The 23,600-nt window shown below is 36.5% G+C and overlaps 4 protein-coding genes and 1 pseudogene across 4 annotated transcripts; 2 read left to right on the top strand and 3 right to left on the bottom strand.

Annotated features, from left to right (window-relative positions):
- The first annotated feature begins 2,039 nt into the window (after positions 1-2,039).
- LOC105127738 (S-adenosyl-L-methionine-dependent methyltransferases superfamily protein) lies at positions 2,040-7,079 on the top strand. Its single transcript, XM_011029130.1, has 9 exons — positions 2,040-2,753; positions 3,303-3,452; positions 3,538-3,808; positions 3,919-4,029; positions 4,260-4,419; positions 4,800-5,057; positions 5,194-5,316; positions 6,561-6,638; positions 6,739-7,079. The coding sequence occupies exons 1-9, from the start codon at positions 2,121-2,123 to the stop codon at positions 6,944-6,946; spliced, it is 1,992 nt and encodes a 663-aa protein (XP_011027432.1). The 5' UTR covers positions 2,040-2,120; the 3' UTR covers positions 6,947-7,079.
- A 572-nt stretch (positions 7,080-7,651) lies between these two features.
- Positions 7,652-9,515, bottom strand: LOC105127737 (BTB/POZ domain-containing protein At4g08455-like). Its single transcript, XM_011029129.1, has 2 exons — positions 8,956-9,515; positions 7,652-8,410 (listed from the first exon to the last, which is right to left on the bottom strand). Exons 1-2 carry the CDS (start codon positions 9,307-9,309, stop codon positions 7,940-7,942), a joined length of 825 nt encoding a protein of 274 aa, XP_011027431.1. The 5' UTR covers positions 9,310-9,515; the 3' UTR covers positions 7,652-7,939.
- A 2,835-nt stretch (positions 9,516-12,350) lies between these two features.
- On the top strand, positions 12,351-16,676 carry LOC105127736 (uncharacterized). The gene is made up of 7 exons (XM_011029128.1): positions 12,351-12,533; positions 12,932-13,224; positions 13,404-13,577; positions 13,693-14,022; positions 14,837-14,926; positions 15,086-15,130; positions 15,303-16,676. The coding sequence occupies exons 2-7, from the start codon at positions 12,991-12,993 to the stop codon at positions 16,209-16,211; spliced, it is 1,782 nt and encodes a 593-aa protein (XP_011027430.1). The 5' UTR covers positions 12,351-12,533; positions 12,932-12,990; the 3' UTR covers positions 16,212-16,676.
- A 690-nt stretch (positions 16,677-17,366) lies between these two features.
- LOC105127734 (caffeic acid 3-O-methyltransferase-like) lies at positions 17,367-19,792 on the bottom strand (annotated as a pseudogene).
- A 94-nt stretch (positions 19,793-19,886) lies between these two features.
- On the bottom strand, positions 19,887-22,852 carry LOC105127735 (Tetratricopeptide repeat (TPR)-like superfamily protein). The gene is made up of 5 exons (XM_011029127.1): positions 22,541-22,852; positions 21,834-21,972; positions 21,655-21,686; positions 20,970-21,056; positions 19,887-20,400 (listed from the first exon to the last, which is right to left on the bottom strand). The coding sequence occupies exons 1-5, from the start codon at positions 22,760-22,762 to the stop codon at positions 20,266-20,268; spliced, it is 615 nt and encodes a 204-aa protein (XP_011027429.1). The 5' UTR covers positions 22,763-22,852; the 3' UTR covers positions 19,887-20,265.
- Between the last annotated feature and the right edge of the window lie 748 nt (positions 22,853-23,600).

Here is a 23,600-nt window from a genome sequence, read left to right as displayed (position 1 = left end):
TGGGAAATTCCGACCTTCGAAACTTAACTGGAATACCAGTGTGTTCTTCCCAAAGAAGATGCGATCTCACTTCTTCTCCATGCCTGAATTCTTTACAAAAGTTGCTACTCCTTTTTCTTCCTCCACGCTTTAGGTGCATAGGCTAAAAACATATGTTTTTTATAAGAATCAAACGATATTTTTCGAAGGGAGAGATAAACATTGCAACAGTCTCACAACATAGAAATGGTGGTAAAGATCTAGCAGTGGATAGGAAGAAAAAAAATCAGAGTTTCACTGTTCGCCACCTGATTTGCTTCCTTAATTAACGAAGCAAACCTCCTTGAAGAAAGATCTAGCAGTGGATGGGACAAGTTCCAAGAAAAAAAAATCTTCGGAAATCCTGCCTTGCAGGCAGCTGGATCCCAGGAGTAGGAGGCGATAAAAAGAAAAGGAAAAGGAAAATGAAGAATTCGTTATAATTGATACCATATCATACCGTTTCACCTGCTAGTGATGTCCTCTCTTGGGCTCGTAACTTGGTCTCAAACTGCAGTAAACCGGCAAATTGAAGAGATGGGGGCAGACCTGCAACATGTTTGTCCATGCCGAGCTTGGCCCACTCTAACGAGGAGTGATCTTCCTGAGCATCAAGGCTTCATTTTACCAGACGCCGAGGATCAATCAACGAAAATGCACGTCCAAGATCATCCATCATATCAACAACTCCATCCTGACCCAGAGTATTCTTAACATCGCAGAAAACTTCCCTCCTCAATTTAGAGTTCTTATAATTGGCCAACAAGAAAACATGCCCAATTTCGAGCTCCATTTACAACAAGTGTGAGGAAAACTAACTAATTATTGAACATGGTTCACTGTCCACTTATCTTTTGCGATCGAAATTTAATCACGACAAAGAAAGCTTGTAATTGCAACAAAACAATGTCGTCTTAGGCATGCAAGTGAAGCGAAGAATGCGAAAAAATGACACAGATTTTTTAATCATTCGATGGATTCGAAATTGACCGTAACTTCCTTTTCTTTCTTTCTTTTTTTTTCCATAAAAGCTGAAATGATTTCAGAGCCCAAAATTTCAAGCAATCCAAAAAGCGATACCACCCCACGCGAGATGTTGGCTCACTCCTACCTATGATTCCCAGCAGCAATGCTAAACTAAACTAATAAAGGATTTTTTTTATATAAAAAATAGCATGGTTTTTCTAAAAATAGTAAAATAACTAGGTTTGAAAAAAAAAATTGCCAGTGAAAAAAACAACATTTTAAATAAATAGTTAAATAAACTAATATAAAGAAGAGGAGAGACAGAGAGAAACCTTGAAAGTACATTGAAATTTTAATTATTATTAGAAAAATTTCAATAATACAAATCTAATGATACTAAATAAATTACTAATAGCAGCAACTAAAATGGATCATATTCTTTATTCAAAGGAAAATAATTAATAATAAGTGAAAAAAAAAATCTTAAATACATGTTAAAGCTTCAATTATAACATTATTAGTATTATGAAAAATATATATACATGATAAATCTAACCACGCTAAAAAGAACCATAGCATATTAGTTTAATATATACTGTCATCAATCAATTGTGTTTCTAAGATTTATTTTTTATTTTTTTATTATAATTATTTATTTATCTTTGAATAAAAAATTTAATTCACTTTAGTTATTGTAAATAAATAATTTTTTATTGTTGGGTTTATATTATTAACATCTTTTTAATAAAAACTATTAAATAAAGTATTGCATTTTCAAATTACAGCAACTTTAAAAATATGTTCGGTTGAAAGCATATTTGGTACCGTGATAACAATTAAAATTTTAAATATATTTAATTTTTATTAAAAAATATTTTTGATATTAATATATATATATATCTAAATAAATAAAATAAATAAAATATTTTTAAGATATAAAAACAATTAAGCTGATATTTCCCGTAAATTCCCCCCTCGGAATGAGGAAAGTACAATTAAGGCACCCCACCGCCCCACCTGTCACCTTTCGTGAATTCCCCCGCCCCTACACTAAACCTACGTATCCATACGTGGGCTCTCGACTCCACGTTTTTTCTCGTAACCATATTAACCAAACACACAAACTCAGAACCACCATGAAACCTTCCGCCACAGCCACATCCTCCTCCTCCTCCACCGCCACATTAGATGTCGTAAAAGCCCCAAACTTCATCAAAGTTACGGCCATTACCATCTTCTCCTTCTCTGTTATTGCCCTCCTCTACCTCTTCCCATCCTCCCCCTTCCCCTCCTCTATCTCCTTCTCTCCCTCCTTCTCCATCACCTCCCCACAACAAATAAAAAATAAAGCGTCCTTGGTTTCACCTCGGCCCAAAAAATCCCGGCCCCCACCTCCTCCAACGGTGGGGGAGAGGACGGGGATAGTGGACGAGAACGGTGCAATGGCGGAGGATTTTGTAATCGGGGAGTTTGATCCGAGTGCAATGGATGAATTTAGAAATTTAACTGGTGGCAGAGAGGAGACATCGACGAAAGAAGATGGTAAACTAACCAGGGTTAAGTATGAAAGATTTAGAGTGTGTGAGGAGAGTACGAGAGATTACATACCATGTTTGCATAATGTTGAGGAAATTAAGAGGTTGAATTTGAGTGGAAGCTTGGTGATATATAAGAGGCATTGCCCTGAAGAAGGTAAGGGGCTGGATTGCTTGGTGCCTATGCCGAAAGGGTATAAGAGATCTATACCTTGGCCTAGGAGTCGAGACGAGGTAATTTTGTGAATTTTCTGTCATTTCATTTTTAATTTTTGTACTTGTTTAATGGCCGGCTTAACGGTAGTTTTTTGTTTCTTGTTTTTTGGTTTCGTTTTTAGGTTGGTTGATCTGGAAATTGTAATTATGTGTAATGTAACTGGGTTGTTTAGTAATTCTGGGAAGTTAGTGGATTTGTGGGTTAGTGTTCATGGGAGTCTAATTGCTGATAAAACTGGAGATTTTCTGGGTGTTTTGGTGTTAGATTGGTGCTAAAAGTGTATAACCAAGTTTAAACTATAGTTAGAGTAGTTAGAACTGCTTGGATAATTGATGGCTGTTTAAAATTTATGGCTAACGAGTAGCTAAGAGTACAGAAGCTAATTGAGCCATAATGATGGCTCTGATGCATTCCGCCGACTGTGCCCTTACAGTAACTAATACATTTGAATGTCTAAAATAGTTTTGTTGCTTTGGAAAATGTTGGTCAATTTCCTTGTACTTGGCAAATAACTGTTCAATCTTCCAGTGAAGTTTCTTTGGTCTGATAATGAGATGTAATAATAGGTGTGGTTCAGTAATCTGCCACATACACGTCTGGTCGAAGATATGGGTGGCCAAAATTGGATAGCATTAAAAAAGGATAAGTTTGTTTTCCCAGGAGGAGGAACTCAATTTATTCACGGAGCAGATCAATATTTAAACCAGATTTCAGAGGTTGGTTAGTGGTTACTTAAAAATTCCCGCCACTTATTATTTTTATTCTCATGATTTTGATTGCTGTATCAACTTTGATTTGCAGATGGTTCCTGAAATTGCATTTGGTCAGCATACCCGCGTTGCATTAGACATTGGTTGTGGAGTGGCAAGTTTTGGTGCCTTTTTGTTACAGCGTAATGTGACTACCTTGTCAATAGCACCAAAAGATGTCCATGAGAACCAGATTCAATTTGCACTGGAGCGTGGTGTTCCTGCAATGGCAGCTGTATTTTCAACACGGCGTTTGTTGTACCCAAGCCAAGCATTTGATTTGATACACTGTTCAGAATGTGGAATTGATTGGACTCGTGATGGTAGATTTTCTCATCGTACTATCAAGTCTGAGACTCGTCATTATATGTCGGAATCAAAAGATTTTTTATTTTATATTCACCATTTCTGTCTTTCCTTGGTTGAATTGAAGATGGAATTTTGCTTCTTGAGGTGAACAGAATGCTAAGGGCAGGAGGCTACTTTGTCTGGGCAGCACAGCCTGTATATAAACATGAAGAAAATCTCCAAGAACAATGGAAAGGTGATCCTCTCGATTCTAAGAGAAACTGCCTTTTTTTTTAATTGCTTTTCTGTAGTTCATCAACCTGTTTTGCTGTATCTTTAATATCACAGCCACTTCTTCCTATTTTCTTCCTTTGTTATTATTGTTCTTCTCTGACTCCCTGATTTCCATCAGCCAGATAGTGTTAGAGATGAGGAGCTCAAACCTCCTGATTGCTTGAATTGAATTTTTTTCCTGTTTACGTTCAGAAATGCAGGACCTAACTAGACGCATTTGTTGGGAACTTGTAAAGAAGGAAGGATATATTGCCATTTGGCGGAAACCTTTAAACAACAGCTGCTATCTTAGTCGTGATAGTGGGGCACAGCCTCCTCTATGTGATTCCAATGATGATCCAGACAGTTTTTGGTAGACCCTGGCTCATTCCTTCAAGATTTTGGTTAAGTCATAAGTGGATTAGTAAATTTTAATAAGAGTAGGTTTAATACTATAATTCTGATCTTCCTTTTGAATGAGATTCAACAAGAGAATCTATACCAATTAAATCAGTGGACATACTTTGGCAACTTCGTGTTGGCTCTAATAATGCTGAGGGATCGATACACCATTGCTTTGTTTTCTCTTTCCTTTTCCTTTGCGATCTAATCTGGCCCTGTGTTTCCAGGAATAAACTGTGCATAGCTTATAGCAGCTTCTATCTGTTCTCATCCATCAGACTTGAACATTGGATAACTGCATCTGTTTTGACAATATTGGTGAATTTTGTATGATATCTATGTCCTTTGCAGGTATGTCAGTCTGAGGCCATGCATAACTAGATTGCCTGAGAATGGTTTTGGAGCTAATGTCAATACATGGCCTATACGCCTTCATTATCCACCAGATAGACTCCAGAGCATAAGAATGGATGCCACCTTTTCCAGAAAAGAACTTTTCAAGGCAGAGTCAAAATATTGGCATGAGATTATAGAAAGTTATGTCAGAGCTTTCCACTGGAAACATATGAATTTTCGAAATGTGATGGACATGAGAGCGGGATTTGGAGGGTACCTTCTTTTTGCTATTGCATTTCAATAAGGCACTATGGTGAATTCTCTGATTTTAATTTCAATATTAACTGTACAAGGTTTTTGGAGGAATCCATGATATTATGTAATTTGTGCATCATTTTTGTAATGGCAGGTTTGCAGCAGCATTACATGATCTGGATGTTGATTGCTGGGTTATGAATGTTGTTCCCGTGAGTGAGTTCAATACTTTACCTGTGATTTATGACCGAGGACTTATTGGAGTCATGCATGACTGGTATGGATAGTGCTTCTTTTTGCCTTCTATTCTCGGTAGTTTCTTTGAATTTATTCAGTCCTATTTCTTACCCCTATTTCACAATTATTTGAGAATTGCTGTCCTAGTGCTTATAGACTCATCAGGGGAGTAAAAGGAACATGACTATGGAGTTTTTAATAATAATAATAATAATAATAATAATTTTGACAGTTCATAGTTTTCCTTAGGAAACAAACTTTATTGAGAATGAGATAAACAGCTAAATGATTTAGAAAATGTCAATTGTATATAGGGGCACCATTTGATGGAATTAGTAGAATTGGAATGTTTTTTAGACAGGATTTTTCCATACGTTCTAAATCGAGTATCTTAATTTTGCTTCTTTATCCAAGCAGCTAAAAAGTTCTGGCTAAACAATGTAGATGTTATGATCTCTGTAGCTTTTTATATTACAAGCTATATCACAAGCTCACGTTTCTACGATCTTAATCTATATTTACTTGAATGATGCTATAAATATTCATTAAAGTGGTTAATTAATTATAATTGAACAAAAGCGAGTCTGAATGGGTATACTCAGTCATGAAGCATTCTGAGTATTTGCTTTAGGGATCGTTCCTGCTGCTTCCTTTATAGCAGTTACTGCTCTGGTTCCAGAAGGTATAGCTCTTGTCTCGGCTTTGCCTTTGAAATTGGAGACTGTTCCAATTTCCTACTGAGATAGGCAAGCGTAGGGAGAACTAGATGTATCTTGCTAGGCAAAGACAGGTTAGAGTGGATAGCTCGTGGGTGGACAGGATAGATCACTATTGCAGGAGGAGGTAGAACCGGGGGAAGAATTAGGCTAGAAAGGTCATCGCCCTATTAGGCAGTTGGTTCTAAAGATTCAATCTCAAAGTGGTACTAAAGATTAGGCCAAAGCGGAACTAGAACTAGACCCCTCCTCCTATACCATACCAAGAAGTGTAGCTAACCAATATGGATTGCTGAAATGACCTGTCAAAATTGCTTAGCAGAGCTGCACGAGCACCTCGACCATAGAAATTTAGAAGTGAAGTGCCATTGGGAACTCTGACTGCAGACTTTGCTGGGCCAGAACTAAAAAGTTTTTCTCCCAACCTTTACTCCAGAGTCCCCATGCTTCATTTGGGTATTTTTTAAAGGTTTAACTGTAAAAGTATCTGTTCTTTACCGTTGATTTGTTGTTACCAAGCTCTTGATCTTGATTATGAATTCATAATTCTCAAAATCTTGTTTCCCAGGTGCGAGACATTTGATACATATCCGAGAACTTATGACCTATTGCACGCAGCAGGTTTGTTCTCTGCCGAGCAGAAAAGGTATGACTCCATGTTCCTCGTGCTTGTCTTATTGTTTATTTCTTCGTGCTTCGCTGGTGGAAAGTAGATATAACTTTCTGCAAATTATTGTTGATTGTAGGCACAAATGCAAAGTCTCAAGTATCATGCTTGAGATGGATCGAATGCTAAGGCCTGGTGGAACTGTTTATATACGTGACTCAATATCTGTTATGAGCGAGCTTCAGGAGATAGCAACTGCCACGAGATGGGTGTGTACACTTCGGGACACGGGGGAAGGTCCCCATGCGAGCTGGAAAATTTTAACCTGCGATAAAAGGATGCCATGAGTTTATCATATTGGTTCTCTGAAGATGGGACTCCTGTCTTATGGTACAATTTTTTTTCTTTTTTGACTCTAATCATTTTTGTACATTAGTCACTATACCTCTATGATACAAGCGAGTCCCTAATTCAAGCGAATAGATACATTTGCAAATATCTTGTCATACTGTAATGGCAAACTCACTGATATGTTATTGCATTCACACACAAGCGCAAGCCAGGACCAAAGATCTTAACAAATAACTAAAATTTTGTTTTTCGGAGCTAAAATCTTTTATTTTTTTTGGTGTGTGTGTGTATTGTTGCTTCTGCGGACCATCGTTATACAACTGACTTGTAAAGGTCAAAGCCTCTGTTTTAACCAAGTTTATGGTGTTCGCAACACCCCATCAAAGAAAATGGGTCTAAAATATATATGGTTTAATTTTATATAATTAGTTTAATTTTAAAGTTCTCGATAAAAAAAGATGGTTTGGTAATTAGAGAGTGCATTTTTTCTTCACTAATTTGCATTTTAGACCCATTTTCTTTGATGTGGTGATGAACTTGGTTAAAACAGAGGCTTTGACCTTTACAAGTCAGTTATATGACGATGGTCCGCAGAAGCAACAAAATGAAACCAAACAGTGACATCAGCAATTGACGAGGGGCTGGATTATGGAAAGTACGAGGACGAGCCAAGACAATACACCAATCTATATCTTGAATGGACGCCAATTCTATATCTTGAATGGGATTGCAGGGGAAGAGAGACCCTTGAGGTCTATCAAATGGAAATTGATGTCAAGAGCCATGTTCATAATCTCTAATCAAACAATATGATTTCGTGTTCGGGTTACCATGACTGCCAAAGTTCCCCCACGCTCATGCTAATCCCCAGACATGTCCATCAGAGTTTACCCAAGCCAAAACTTTGCCGAGAAAAAGAAAATTTAATTACATAATCACATCAACAATCCAAGAGCCAAAAATAAACCTGATCCTTCCTTCAGATTTCTCTATGGCTTTATGGAAGAAGAATCCTTGTGCGCTGCTGTATTAACCTGTTTGGACAGATATGCTTCATAAATCTCCACGACAAGCCGGGGATCCTCTTCCACAAGCTCTATGTATTCCTTCCTTTTGGTAAGCTTGTCCATGTTGTCAGTGATCAATGACAACGCTGTTTCAAGCATATGCTTTGCATTATGCTGATGGGCAAAGGCATAGCTCATGACTGAGTTGTCCCAGTTCAGTTTTGACACCAAAAACTTCTCACAATAGGCCTTGAGATGCTTCACCTCGTATTTTTCAGCCAATACTAGAAGGTCACAGGCCATCTGCTCATCAAGGCACGCCTCAGCAGTGTACAGATAGTTGACAAAGCTTCGAAGTGCATCATATGATACATCACTAATCTTGATGGTGCCACTCCGGCTTTCTTCCATCTCATTCTCAAGCATCGCTTTGAAGACTGGGGAACGGCTCACCTGTAGTCAGAAAGAAAACAATTGAGCATCCCCATAACACATCACCAGATCGTCTCATCCAGTGTTAAGTGGACAAGCAGGATTCTTTTTGTTTAGACTGATACGGAAACAACTCGAAAGAAAAACGCAAAATTGTCTCCCATGGTTCATGGGTTCAAGTTCTGTCTAATTTGTACGAAAATAAGCTAAAATCTTAATTCGATGGACCAAATTTAAGGGACATCCATGCAAATAACACCAACCAGGTATGCATTTGGAAAATACCCGATTGTCTTTAACATGACACAAGTCCATATTTCCTCTTGTTTGACACATCAATTTAAAGCCTAAACTGATTTTCCCACATCCGTACAATAATAGAAACACACGCCTCCTCAGCAGCAACTGTGGGTGTATGCATGATCATTGATCAATCAAGAGACGCTAAAAGACTGATCAACAGAGAAGTTGCAGTAAACAACATTCAGAATTACCCAGTTAAAAAAAGCAAGCCTTCTAACTGATCAAGAAATTTGACTAATAGGATTGAGGAATTGGGTCTTTACCAAAACAGCCTTGTGAGCAGGAACAGGCACGGATGGGCTAGTCCCGATAAGCCCATCATCGGAGGAAGCAATCAAAACGACATCGGTGAAGCAAGGGCCAGCAGAGAAGCGATGGGTGATGTGGTGATCAAGAGGAGACCAGAAACGCAAGAAGGCGACTTTAGCTCTGAGATCTTTGATCTCTCTTTTAAGCTCTTCTTCAGTATCGCTTGCTTCCTCGTAACACTCTTTGCAAGTTCCGGCATCGCATCTGCTGTAGTACTCCTTACAAGATATGCACCTCATGGTTTCGGAGTCGGAGTCAGTCTCGCATTCTGTGTCTACCCGGGACGCTGTACAGAGGTGGCCTCTCATCGTGTTTCGTTGAGTTTTATGAAGCAAGGGAAGAGGTGGATTTTAATGAGTGGGGGGTGGACGAGGAGGATTTGATTGATCGTGGGGGTGGCTGCAGCCTGCAGAATGGTGGTTTTGTAGGGACAAATCGAAATGAAATGAAACAAGGGATAATTAGATCAGTAATTACGCTCATCTTTTTTTTTAAATGGTTCGCTCCGTTACTGTTTTGAGATTTTGATTAGGTTTAGTTTAATACTGGCCCTTTAACTCAAGCTCTTCAACGTATCTTTTAATATAAAAAAATTATTATTAAAAGATTTAATAAAAATAAAAATAAAATATAAATTAAAATATTTAACCATAAAATATTTATCTAATTATATTTACTAAATTTATTTATTAAAATTAATAGGAGATAAATCCACAATATCAAAACTTCATGACTTAAAATATAAATATAAATGAAATTGACTAAATAAATTCATGCTAAAAAAATATCATGTAAGTCTAAACACATTAATAATATTATTTAAAAATCTTTATTTGTATAAAACCTAGAAAAAATCTAAATGAATTAGCAAAACATCTTAAAAAATTAAATACAAACAAAACAACTCAAAAAAATTTGTATTGAAAAATAGCATGCAAAACCCGCAACTTGAATTATTAAGTTAAGATAAACTCATAAAAAAATTGAAGATAACTATAAAATTATTATTAAAAAATATAAATGCAAAGCAATAAGATCGTGTGAAATTAAATATTTAACAAATTAAATATTGAAAGATAAAATAAAATAAAATTAACTACATAAAAAAAATCTAAAAAATAAAGGAGAGGGCATTAATTAACAACTAGAAATTTGATTTGATTTATGCTTCGGAGCGGGTCATAATTTTTATTTTTAAAAGATATATGAGTATACAAGCTATTTTTATATTTATTTTTTACCAAATAAAATTTATAAGTGTAAATCGCAAAAAATTATCTAAAAATATAATAATTATTTATATAAATAAATTATTAATAATAACATATAATAATTATTTATATAAATAAATTATCAATAATAACTAAAAAAATTAAAAAATAGATGTAGATCAAGATATTTGATCACACAAAAAAAATAGATGTAGATCAAGATATTTGATTACACAGAATAAGATATTTATTTGCTTGTTATCCGCTAAATCTATTCATTAAAATCAACAAAACATAATAAAAATAAAAACTTATATGAAACAAAGTGAATAAAAAAAAGGTATGCATAGCTAAATATACAAGGAATATTATTTCAAAATAAATATTTTTTGTACAAAACAAAACCTACTTGTATAAAATAAATAAAAAACCAACAAAAATTAAACACAAAACAAAGAATTTTTTCTAGAAAAAAAACTATCCAAAAATAGCTTGTAAAACTTATGGTTTAGATAATGAGATCGAGATAAACTAATAAAAAAATAAAGGTAACTACAAAACATTAAAAAAAAATATAGAATGATAAAATTGCAAAATAAAATGAGAAATTTTTTTCTAATTTTATTAACACTTAAAACTTGTGACTCGAGTTATTAAATTAGAAATATAACAAATGAAAAAATCAGAAAACCCGATTCCAGATAAATCAAGTACCAAAGGATGTAACCAGAAAAAAAAATCAACCATAAATTAATTAAACAATAATGGTGGAAACCAAAATAAAAAATAAATTTGAATGCATTTAAAAAATAAATTGCATTGTTAAATTAAAAAGAAAAAAATAAAAGCTAAATTAAAAAAATAAAAACTTTAATTGAAAGATAAAATTGAATACTAATAAAACTTTAATAAAAGATCCAAAGATAAAAATAACAAATCAAAAGACTGAATTGAAAAAAATAATATATGAATGTTAAATTACTAAAAAGCCCTCCACAATTATAGAGATATACAAATAAACTATTGTAAAAATACTAAAATACCCTTAACTACATATAAGCTATTTTGTTTTATTTGAAGGAAAATAAGTGTTTTACTTATTTTAAAGTTTGTGCAAGGTTAAGAAAAAATAATTGGTTACCAAGTTTAAATTCATTGACTTCATAGATAAAAAAAAATATTTTTACTGTAAACAATATTCTAAAAAAACAATATCCCAAAAAAATAAAATTAGGGTGTTATAAAGATCCATGCAAAAGGATAATGATTTAATAATAATAAAAAACAAAAAACTATTTAAGAATAAAAATGTTGGGTCTAGACCGCAAATCTAGTCATAAAAAAAAGCTAAGATGCGCGTCGGGTCCAAAGAACATTTGACAACATGCCTAAGCTCGGCCGCAAGGCCTAAGCTTACAGTGTGCTAGGCGTGTGCCCAACGCTTGGGCTTGGATGTCACGCTTGAGCCCACGAGGCGCTAAGTATGCCTTGCATGGCACTGAGCATGTACCCACCACCTGGGATTGGGTGTGATACCCGAGCCCCTGGGAAGCTAGATGTGCACCCACCAACTGGGCTCAGGTGATATCTTCGAGCCAACAAGTGTGGTGTGTGTATTTAAAACATGTGCTGATATTAAAACAAACTTGCACTAACTAAAAAAACATTTTTCTAAGAATATTAATAAATACTGTATATCAAATACATATTTTAAAGTCAACAACATCAGTTTTATTAAAAACCACATCGAATAAATATACAGATGGATGGTTAAATCAATCGATATTTAAGGCAAAGAAATGAAAGACAGATGGAAACGTTAAAAGGAAGGGTGGAGCCATAAAAGGAAAGCCTCGTTCAGGCGAGGCATGATACGGGGTATCCACTTGAATCCGGGAGGGACCTACTAGATTCTGGCGTCCCTCACCAAACTCAGGAGGCGGGGGGGGAGGCGCCGAGAATCATTTCACAGTCAAGTCCATACCCACTGAAAACCTCCACGTGTCTATTAAAACATATGGGTAATTCGTTCCAAGATCCGACCCAACTTTTTCGCTTTCAATAAAATAAAAAAAGGAGTAAAATGTAAAGATAAAAACTATTACGAGGTCCCGGATTCTTTGTTTTGTTTTCTTTTTTTAAAACAAACTAGGGAGTACAACTGTACACAAGCAAGGATAAGAAGACCTGCTACTCGCAGAGCCAAGTCCCTCTCCCTCCCTAACAAAACCAACTCTCTTCATCGTCTTCTTCGTTTTCCTGCTCTCAGATAATTAGGGTTTCGGCTTTCCAAAGACTAAAAAAATTCTCTACTCGGTCTGGTACGCTTTCTTTGCACTCTCTCCTTCTATTTTATTTTTCTATTTATTCTGTTTATGTTAACTGTTTGGGAACTGTGCAATGCTAAAGAAAATGAGAAAAAAAAGAATGTTCAGATTTTCTTTTTGCTGGCCATTCATGTCGAACTTACACGAATTTCCTAGTATTTCACTTGATTAAGGCTGAGTGACCTAGTGCAAAAGTTTTTTCCTTTTCTTATTCTTTTTCTTTTGTGTTTTTTTTTTCCTGGATACCAGACGGGAGCCTAGGTTTATTTTTAACATTACCGGCTCGGAGGGTTTTTTTTTTTAAATTTATGCTGCTTTTTTTTAAAAAAATTCTGTGTTATATTTTCTGTAGTTTCACCCTAATTGGGCTCTTTTTGTTGTGGGTGTCACAGTGAACCCTGATTTGGCGCTGAAAAGCTCGAAATTAGGGTTTTTTTTTAACATTTTAAGAATGGTTGGTGAAGAGGGAATGGGCAATGGTGAGGGTACAGAAGAAATAGTTCAGCCCTTAAAGATTGAAGCATTGGACAATGGGTTTGGAAATGACGGTGGTGAAGCAAGCTCTGGCAGTAGTGAAGGTTTTCGAACTTACAAGAGACGCAGGAGCACGAGGTCAAGTTTGGATGGGAAAGGTCAACAGGATGGGAAATCTTTTATGGAAGCTGCTAGAAGATTGGCAGACCAGGTAGCTCACAAACACAGGCCGTCCATGCCAATTTTTCCTTATGCAATCTCATTGTGTATTGACTTGTTGGAAATTACTCTTATTGAGTATGATTTTGTAGAGAAGATACTTGCACTGGAAGTGTTTGTGTTGTGCATTTTATTCTTTCTCTGCTCTAGCTAAGATGTGGTTTCTTGCAGACTATAAAGAATGATTCACAAGACCATCTACGTGAGAATCATGCTTCTTTGAATCATTCAACTGACGCTTCACAGAGGCAGTGGAGAAAATTTGTCCTTGACTACATGTATCAATCATCAAGTAATGATGACCATGGCATACAGAGGTGCATCAGGGATGCGCTTATGATGGCAGTTAAGATCTATGCAGCTATTAAATTGAATGTTCTAAATAACTATAAGATTCATTTCTCATTCATGTTTTTTTGATTTATTAACATTTTTTTGTCCCTAAATTTTTTTGTCTTAGGAATCTGGTAACTGTAATGCAGAATGGCATAAGTCACCTTCAGTGGGGCGGATGCCTAATGGAACTCACAGTACAGCTAAAGGGCATGTAGGTGTCATTTCAAATGGAACCTTGGGAGAATCACAGCATCACAGTGTAACTGACTTGTGCCAACATGCTTTCCTTAACATCTTACTGTCAGAAAAGTTCACCTCTCTTTGTAAGCTACTGTTTGAAAATTTCAAAGGAATGACGACTGACAGCATTTTTAGCCTGAATTTCATAGACAAAAAGATGAAAGAGGGAGCTTATGAACGTTTGCCTGTGCTTTTCTGTGAGGATATTGAGCAGGTAATTTATTACAATCCTTGTCTACATTGTTTGATATTGTTAATTACAATTCTTTTGCTGAAATCATTGTTGAGTTAGATTTAGAATTGAATGTCTGTTTTTTCTTGGTACCACCTTGCTTATGTGCCGCTAATTCGATAACAAAAGCCAAGGGATACATCTTCCACTTTAGACAAGGTTTTAGCACCCCCTGCCCCTGCAAGTTGTGTAACCAGCCATTAAATGCAAAATGGATATATACATTTGTTTTATATGAAAGTTGAAAGGAAAGATACAATGTTTTAAGACATCATGCACCAATGAAAGTATTTGTTTGATGTTGTGGTCCTTTACGGAGAGTTATACTTTTAAAGTTTCATTTTATTGCCGCAATGTTTACACGATCTTATCTCTTAGATGCAATTATTTTAAATGAATTCCTGAGACACTTGTGCAACCTCTACCCTCTCTGGTAGTTGACAAACTTTTGAGTGATTCACTACTGCATGTCAGATATTTTGGGGGATCTCTTAGGAGTAGAAAACTATAATGCCTTCATCTTTATTACTTATACTTTGATAGGTTAGATTTTTCACATCTTACTGTTAATATAGAACATTTAAGTGACTATATTAACAATAACTTCTTCCTGTGATGTATACCATGATCATAGCTTGTTCATTTTAATTGGCTAACTACTACATGTTCATGTTACTGGTCCTGTTCATTGTAATGTCATTCAGCATGCATAATTTTGTTTCTGTTTACCAGTTCTCAGAAGAAAATGCAATTTCTTTTTCTTGTGCCATTCATTTAAACTGAACAACATTTTCAGTTCTGGAGAAAACTTCAAGGTTTTGGTGCTGAATTAATCTCTCTCGCAAAGAGCCTATCAGACATATCAAAGACATGCTATAATGGACGGGTAAGCCAACCAACATGTAGATATTCTTCTGGCTGGCTAAGAACTTGAGTTCTATGCTAAATGCAGCATTTGCTTCATTTTTCAATTTACTATTGTTTCTTGATTCCCTTTTATGGTTTTCTTTTTATTAAACCTGAAACATTTACTTGTGCTTTTCAGGTGGGAGGATTAGTACACTGTACATTTGAAGATAAAAAGCATGAGGTAATTTTTGTGAAACATGGCAGTACAATTAGTTTTGTAATGCTGGCATTAGAAATATATACCACTGAATTGCAGTAGCAAGCCAAGCGCATGTTAACTGTAATATTTGTAAGTTATAATTGGTTATGATTCCTATTTAAACCTTTGTGCTGCAATACAATTCTGTACCCAGGATTCCAATTCTCATGGTAAGCCAGAGCAAACAGATGCTTGTTATGTCTACAGAGTCTGCAGTTGCATTCGTTGTGGGGAGAAGGCAGATGGGAGGGATTGTTTAGTTTGTGATTCATGTGAGCAAATGTACCATGTCTCTTGTATTGTGCCAGCTGTCAGAGAGATCCCCCCCAAAAGCTGGTACTGTCACAACTGCACCACAAGTGGAATGGGATCCCCTCATAAGAATTGTGTAGCATGTGAGAGATTGAGTTGCTGCAGGACCCAAAATAATCAAGCTGATGATGAAATTGGTTTATCAACTCAAGAACCATTCAATGATTTTGAAGAGGCATCAAATTTTAGCGCGAATAATGAGATCAAACTTTCATCAGAAGGGACTGGAAACGTGTGCACCTGTAAAATCTGTGGAAGTCCAGTGGGTAATGGAGAGAAGATGAAGATTTGCGATCACTCTGAATGCCCTGGCAAGTACTACCATGTGAGATGCTTGACAACGAGGCAGATAGATTCATGTGGTCATTGTTGGTATTGCCCTTCTTGTTTATGCAGAGTGTGCATCACTGATAGAGATGATGATAAGATTGTTTTATGTGATGGCTGTGACCATGCGTACCACCTTTATTGCATGATTCCACCACGGGTTTCTGTACCAAAAGGGAAATGGTTTTGCAGACAGTGTGATGTGAAAATACAGCGATTACGCAGGGTACGGAGGGCATATGAGAAATCTAAAAGTCATCGGAGAAAGAATGATGAGGGGGTTAAAAAGGAATCTGAAAACCTCAAGGAACTTTATGAGGGTGGAGAAGAATCAGATAAAGGTAGAGGAATGGACATGCTTATAACTGCAGCACTAAATTGTGAAGTTGGCTGCCAATCGAATGAAGAGTTGAAAAGCATGTAACATTTTCAGGAGATTACAAGATAAAAGTCAAGTTTTTGATCATATATCATGCTGATTTTGTCTGCGTAACTGATTCCAAGAATCTTGACTATGCCGCTTTACAGGGGATGAATATTTTCAGTAGGTTGTAAACTCGTAGGTTTTGCTGATTGCTGACTTGGATACACGATTCCTGGCAGGCTCATGATATGTAGGCTTGTATATTTACTGGTTTGCAACTAGCAAATACATGACATGGAGTGACAAGGATCAGGGAATCATAAGATATGTGTTGGAGATGATGTTTTTAACAGTGAACGGCCAACATTCCGTTCATTTTGTACTAAATACGGTTCATTCTTTGTAAGGGGAAAGCTATTTCTGACAGTAATGTTGTGAAATGAGAAACTGTTCCCAAATCTCAAACAACCAGACTTTTTAAAGACAAGGAACATTTTCTTCTGTACTTGAAGAAGTTCAACTTTTCACCCCCCCGGCCCAACTAATGCAGGTCTTTAGCTGGTGAGCATTGATGGTTCTCTCATTCCCTGGAGGTGTAATCTTTTGCCCAGCTGCATTTACCAAGGGAACTGGGAGTGATTTGAAATGAGTGCCCTAGTTGATGAGAGTGCCAGCGGTGATTTGAAGTTAAAGCAGGAATGTCTGCACACCTTCTACATTTCAACATGGCAGTTCTGGAGTGCCGTGGTGCGCTGTTAATTTGAAGACTCGAATGGTACTCACCGTTTTCGTAATTAAACCTTCTGATGTTTACAGATGGTTTTGCAAGGTGCTTGGTGAATTTGTGATTTTTTTTAAAACAATTTGTTCGTAAAGTGTTTTAATTTTTTTTTTAAATATTAAATTAATTTTCATAGATGATTGATGTGTTTTCAAGAATAAAAAAAAAACCTAAAAAAATATTATTTTAATATATTATCAATTAAAAAATATATTTTTAAAAATTACCCTACACTACAATACAAACACACACTTTGTAATCCATGCCTGACATTGTGATGTCTGAGCTGCTGCAGAACTGATTTCTGATTTGGGCTGATGATATCCTCACTGCTGCCAAGCTTGTCTAGTGAGCAAAATATCACATTAAAAAGTATGGTGCTCTGATTAAATGCCGGTGGGTTTTTTAAACAATCTACGCCCAATCATAAGTCCTAACTGTAAACCTCTGCAGGAATTTTCTCAATCTCGAATGAAATAACAAGGTACAATTAAGTTCGCTTTTATTGGTATTTAACATTGCCATTCGACTCCCTCTTATTTGAGCCTAGAGTCACCGTGACTTGAACCACCGGGAGCAAGAGCAACCGAGAGGGGAAAGAAACAATAACGAGAAGAAACAAAAATGGAAAATTGCTGAGGTTAATTCATGGCTGTGCTTTCTGAAACTCCATAACCCAATTGCCGTCAGCTCAACAGATAACCTGAGAAACCAGATTTCATTGCTAAGACTTAGTCCTTTAATGTCCTCTCTTAACCACCAGGATTTCAAGCTAACATCAGCAAATCTTGCTCAAAGACAATGTGTGAAGAAGCAATGTTCTCTGGTGGAACGGGAAGATTGATTACACAATGATCACCTTACCATCTCTTGGAAGAGCTTCCCAGCAGTTCTTGAGAAGTTTCAAGCAACGCTCATCGCTCCAATCAACAGTTCCACAATGATCACCTTACCATCTCCTGGGGTGACTAAATTATTTTCTATGAAGTTCAAACTAGTCTTCTGATTTCACTAATTTTTCCTTTTCTCACATCTTGACAATGAACTTCCATTAGCAGTTTTGGCTCTGACATCAACTAACTAAAGAAAACAGAGATTTCAAATCAAGGAGGCTTTACCTTCAAGAAAACAGCATCTCCCTTGGGCACACTCGCAAACAATACCTCCCCCCAACATGCTCCACGCCTCAGACGTAAAATGCCTTGTAGTAAGTTAAAGGCTCTGATGCTCGTGTATGTGAATCAAACTGATAAAACACCGTTCATCATTTCAGAAGCAGGAAGGAAAGGAGAAAAACAGGACACTAGCGGACCACTTTGTTGTTTAGCCACAGTTCTTTACGGAGCAAATTGCATCAAAATACAGACGGGATAGAGTCTTGCTTGTACAATAATGCTATAAAAACAAAAAAAGGCAATGATACCTGGATATGATGGTGCATCTGCTATTACATGGGGCAGATCATAATTTGTACCCTGAATGTGAGGATGCTTAGAAGAGATGATGTTGATAGTGACTCCACCTCCACCTCCACCTCCACCATCAACTAATTCTTTGAACCCATGAACCTTCGTAAATATCAAGGATCTTCTTCATGATCAAGGTAGTATGGTTTGACATTGCTAGATTGAATATCCTACTGAACATTTGATCGGTTTCTGGATACTCATAAGCTGTGATCCCCCTTCAAGTATAGCATCATTAAGGAGGTGCCTGGCAGATCATTACATCGCTTAAAACCAACATCCTGTAAGGGAAAGTTATTTACTCTGACCTCCCCCTCTCTTTATACAGGTCTATTTATAGCACAGAGAATTCCAAATTCTTTGAATTGAACAATTTCTTGGTGTCTGATTTAGGTCATATCCAACCCAACAGACCCATATGATTTATTTTCTCTATCAGAAATGCTCATCAATTTGTTATAGCAGTAGCCTAATTTCTCTATTGATTCAAAAGTACTATTTAAAAGGTCAACCGAACACAAAAAACACCAGGAAATACCAGCTTTTCATGAAGACCTCACAATGATGCAACGAAAAACAAAGGGGCGACAGATCCACCACTTCCACCTTCAATTTAACAAGAAACTTGCATACAGGTCCTTCTCTATACGCTCTCTCCACTTCCCCGTTCTCTTTAATACATGTTGAGCACTTGAGTATATCATAGCTTGCCAAAAGACGCAGCCTTCGGTCTAGCAAGACGGATGCATCTGGGTTCTTTGAGGGAATTCTAGCTGCAATCTTGGCAGGTGAGATGCATGCGCAGCCACCTTCACTAGTAGTTGTGAAGATGATATCTACGAGCTCAATGGCTGATTTCAGTACCATTGGAAGAACTACAGCATTTTCTAGTCCGTTGGCTAGCTTGCCTGTTTGTTCTTCTTAGAAAGTGAGTTGTGTTGCTCAGTACTAGACATTTTTTGTGGGTTGGGTAGCTGTGCAAATCGATCCTTTGGTCAGCAGTAGCTGGTTGTTTGTAGGCGTGGGGTGCCAGAATACACTCGCTCTCTACCATGTGAAGGTTTATCTACTAGTAATAGAATTAGGCCTGAAATATATAAATCTTGCATTTCTTTTCTTTTTCTTGGATAATAAAAGTATAGATAGAAGAATAAAAGTAGCATTTGATGATAAAAAGTACGTCTCTTTCAAAAATTCATAAATCCATTCTAAAATTTTCCATCTATCCTTCCTCAACCTATCACATTTTTAACTCTTTTATAGACATGTCTTTATCCTAGAACACTTGTAGCAACCCAACAATATTTCAGTCATTTTTATATCTATATCTTCTTTCCTATAACATTAACCAAACAAACCTAATAAAAATTCCCTTATAACACCTATTAGATGCTTGATTCGGTAATAGATTCTTTGGAATGAATGGCATTTCTCTTTCAATTTTTGTTTGAGATTTTCAAAAGAGGCATGTAAATTTAGTTTTGAAGCAGAGCGTAACAGCGTGGCTCGAATGATTAAAGCTTGAAAAGTTACACTATACAGGCGCATGGACTATTCATTTTCCTGCACATTCAAAAGCTGTCCTAAAACAGGTGAAAACATGCCGTTTGAAAATTGAGATTGGACAGCTTCTGTTTGTCTTCAACTTTATAGAAATAGACAGTTGAGGGAACTGCTCCCGAATCTACTCGAAGGAATTACTCCCGAATCTACTCACTTTCTTCTTTCTTATTGGCAGCAACCTTGAATGGTTCACTCACACAAAGAGATTGCTCATTCAGACTTACAAGGACACCATGTTTGACAACTCTATACAGCATATAATGCTTGATTCGGCCATCAGCGTATCCATGATCTAAAATCCCCCTCAGGAGCTCTCAGTCTTGTCACTGACCACATAACGGTTCTCTTTACAACTCAAACCTGATGAATGAAGCTGCTTTCGCTTCTTTACAAGCTGTAATGCACCGTGTCTGTCATCTTGAGCTTCCTTAGAATCAGGCTGCAGACAGAGCATTTCAAAAACTTGAGTGTGCAAATATTATACAGACATGAAAATGGTTACGGTCAACCTCTAGAAGCTAAATTATGTTTATAGGAATGCCACATGTCATGGGAGTACTAAACTGAGACCTTACCATAAAGCAGTCTCACAGTGGCAAAAGTGAAAGAAGCAAATGATGAAAAAATACTTAAGTTGGATGTTAGGAACAATCATCATGTTTCTATTTATGTAAAACAGTGAGACGACAAGTTTGCCACACAATCCTACTACTGTTCAACTCAATGAATGGGATGGGTGGAAAAATAAGAACTCACTCAAGCTTCTACATTCGAAGTTGAGATACTTTTCCAACACAAGCAAATTGCCAAGATATAAGAAAAATCGACATTATATAATTTCAGTAACCTAAGCCCATGTTAAGAATTCCAATAATCTTTAGCCAGGGAAAATTCTTGTTTTCACCTTTGGATATCAGTTAGTACCCATCAATCTATATTATGTTGAAAGCTCAGACAAACAGTGATCCTAAAACAGAAAGGTCAAGCCTCCAAAACACGAGTTTTTACCTTAATGGCTAATGCTTTATCAAAGCTTTCAATTGCGCTGTCAGGCTCCCCAAAGTTCAACTGTGCTCTGCCAAGGGTTATCCATGCCTAAGAAGGCCACGGCAAAGAAAAAAGTGAGAATAATTTTAACAAACTTTAAAGGACTGTTTTTTTGAGTTAACTAGACTTGCACCAAGAGTTTCTTTTAGTTATAACTAGAATTGCACTAGGAAATAGATAAAGTGATTTATGAAACTATATTTCATGAATGCCATGCTACACCACTAACTGTAACTGTAACTGTAACTGCAATTTAGCAAAATCAGCCACATCTGCCAATTGGTTGACATTCCAAGTGAGACAAGTTCCACTACTACCTGACTTGTTTATAGCAAAGGAAGCACTACATTTAGGTGGGAGGGAAACAGAATTTACTTGTACATTACAAGAAAAAGGACAGATGGAGGAAAATTTCCAAGGAGAAATAAAAGCAGAGACAAGGAGGAGTCAACAGTCCAGGAATCTCAGACATAAAATTGCATGTATGGCAAACTGGGGTAAAATATACGAAGCAGTGAAATATTCAACAAACAAGTTCATTGAAAGGGCTAGTTTAACTAGGGTGAATTAGATGGCACCGTAATAGCATCCTACAAAACATGAAAGCAGAATAGCAACCACATTGTAGAGTATGCCATGGTCATACCTCCGCCCATGACGATTCCAACTCAGTTGCTCCTGTCAATAAATTCCAAAGTAAATTGAGGTTCCTGGGACTTTATATTTTCAGAAAAATGCAAAATACAACATATATTTGTAGAACAATCAGGGCAATAAACACAGGTTGATATTCATGAATGAGAGATGAAAAGGCATGGAACTCACTAGTTGCTGCCTTCAATGCACTCCAGGGATCTCCAATTTCAAGCAAAACCTGTGCCTTTTGCTCATGTAAGACTGCATTTCCAGGCATCAAATTAAGAGCAGCCTCCCATTTCCCAAGTGCCTCACGATATTTTCCATCCTTCAAAGAGATAGCAAATCAAAAAACATATTCCAGCTGTTGCATAAAATGTCATCATGTACTTAAGCAAAGCATAGAATAAACTCGAGCCTGTGCTTCCAAATAGAGTTTCTTCTTCAATTTGTATTATACCGAAACAGATGCTAGAAAACAGACACCACACACACACATCAGAGACATGCTATCAACAGAAATAGAAACGAGATAATTCAACAACTTGGCATAACTGCAGAAAATACAGCAGAAGGAATCGGAAAAAACCGGTAGATGAGCATCAAGTAATGCAGTAAACGTTCCTTACCATGAACAAGCAAATCATAAGGACTCCTCACTGCCATTCCAAATAAGTAAACAGTGATATCAAAAAGTTCCACACAACCCACATATGCTGCATACGCAATATGTCCGGAAAACCACAAATTTCAAATCTTTTGTAACATAAACACTGAAATATCACAAAAAAATTCAATAATAGCATAAGTTCCGCAATAATATTGTCAAATTTGCACTTCTCAGGGAAAGAAAGAAAGAAAGAAGAAGAAGAAGAATTAGGGAGAGAGGGAAATACCTCGGCTAGCTTGTTGCCTAAGTCTTGGAAAGAGTCGGCGAGTTGTCTATTGGATGCTTCTGAATCCAAGGACTTGTGAGGGGCACCCAGTTGCTTGGTATCGCTATTCTTGTCTTCGTCGTCGTTGTGGAGCATATCTTGTTGATCAAAAGGGAGGTTTGGGTACTTCGATATGGCTGCTAAAGGTCGCTTCTTGCTCTCCTTCTTCCATGTTACTTTCATCTCTCTGATATTTTTTTTTGGTTGTTGTTGTTGCTGCTGCTTTCGATTTTCTAACAGGACAGGAGAGGAAAATACACGACTGAGCTTTGCCTGGGTTTTGTCGGTTAAATTGGGATTCCTGTTCATGTAGTCAAATGCTAAAGCCCATTATAAATGGCCAGACTTTGGCCCAAATGAAGACAGGCTTGAAAGTAACTCATTACTGCCCGGAAGAATCATGAGAAGGCCCACCATAATGTACAAAGGATAAGAAAGCCTTTGAAAAAAATAAGGATTTTTCACGTTTTCCCCTTTTCTTTTCTTTTTTGAGAAGGGAAAGAGTTGGGAGCAGGAATTATAAATTCTTGATAGAATCTTTTTTCTCCCCTCAAATAGTAGCAAAGGAATGAATTTATTTTAAGATAGAATGGCGGCATAACTCATAAGGAATTCATTTAATTGTTTGTTTATTTCGAGTTTTATTTAGCAGGGAGAAGGAGGCTCTTGGCTGGCTGGGAGGCCGGCCAACTTGTACAAAATTATTATTGTAAATCAATTTTCATGCTCTCCTTGTCTCCCTCTCTGTTTTCGATAATTGATCAAGCTCTTGCTCAGCAACTCAAACTTCTCCTACTATGCAGGCCTAAACCAAAAAAAAATAAAAATACAAGGACCACAGACTTTGGAATGAGGACTGATTTGTAATAAAAATAAAAAAGGACCAAGATGAACTTTTTAAAGAGTAAGAACTGAAAACTAATCATAAACATTAAAAATTCGAAAAAAAAAATAGTTCTATGACACCACGTGTTTCGTCATGTTACTAGTTACATCATAACCAAAATGCCGGATTATTAAA

The sequence above is a fragment of the Populus euphratica genome, unplaced genomic scaffold (assembly GCF_000495115.2).
Source record: "Populus euphratica unplaced genomic scaffold, PopEup_1.0 scaffold93.1, whole genome shotgun sequence".
NCBI classification, from domain to species: domain Eukaryota; kingdom Viridiplantae; phylum Streptophyta; class Magnoliopsida; order Malpighiales; family Salicaceae; genus Populus; species Populus euphratica.
Note: the sequence above shows the minus strand (reverse complement) of the source record. Positions and strands in the feature narration are given on the sequence as shown.

What these genes read in the sequence shown, in the direction of transcription:
- LOC105127738 (XM_011029130.1), top strand. Translation starts at nt 2,121, where the DNA reads ATGAAACCTTCCGCCACAGCCACATCCTCCTCCTCCTCCACCGCCACA. An exon ending in TCTCCAAGAACAATGGAAAG is followed by an intron (nt 4,030 to 4,259) that starts GTGATCCTCTCG and finishes GTTTACGTTCAG; the next exon opens with AAATGCAGGACCTAACTAGA. An exon ending in TTCTCTGCCGAGCAGAAAAG is followed by an intron (nt 6,639 to 6,738) that starts GTATGACTCCAT and finishes TGTTGATTGTAG; the next exon opens with GCACAAATGCAAAGTCTCAA.
- LOC105127737 (XM_011029129.1), bottom strand. Translation starts at nt 9,309, where the DNA reads ATGAGAGGCCACCTCTGTACAGCGTCCCGGGTAGACACAGAATGCGAG. An exon ending in CTGCTCACAAGGCTGTTTTG is followed by an intron (nt 8,411 to 8,955) that starts GTAAAGACCCAA and finishes TTCTGACTACAG; the next exon opens with GTGAGCCGTTCCCCAGTCTT.
- LOC105127736 (XM_011029128.1), top strand. Translation starts at nt 12,991, where the DNA reads ATGGTTGGTGAAGAGGGAATGGGCAATGGTGAGGGTACAGAAGAAATA. An exon ending in TCTGTGAGGATATTGAGCAG is followed by an intron (nt 14,023 to 14,836) that starts GTAATTTATTAC and finishes CAACATTTTCAG; the next exon opens with TTCTGGAGAAAACTTCAAGG. An exon ending in TTGAAGATAAAAAGCATGAG is followed by an intron (nt 15,131 to 15,302) that starts GTAATTTTTGTG and finishes TTCTGTACCCAG; the next exon opens with GATTCCAATTCTCATGGTAA.
- LOC105127735 (XM_011029127.1), bottom strand. Translation starts at nt 22,762, where the DNA reads ATGAAAGTAACATGGAAGAAGGAGAGCAAGAAGCGACCTTTAGCAGCC. An exon ending in TAGGCAACAAGCTAGCCGAG is followed by an intron (nt 21,973 to 22,540) that starts GTATTTCCCTCT and finishes ATCTCTTTGAAG; the next exon opens with GATGGAAAATATCGTGAGGC. An exon ending in TGCATTGAAGGCAGCAACTA is followed by an intron (nt 21,687 to 21,833) that starts GTGAGTTCCATG and finishes ATTTATTGACAG; the next exon opens with GAGCAACTGAGTTGGAATCG.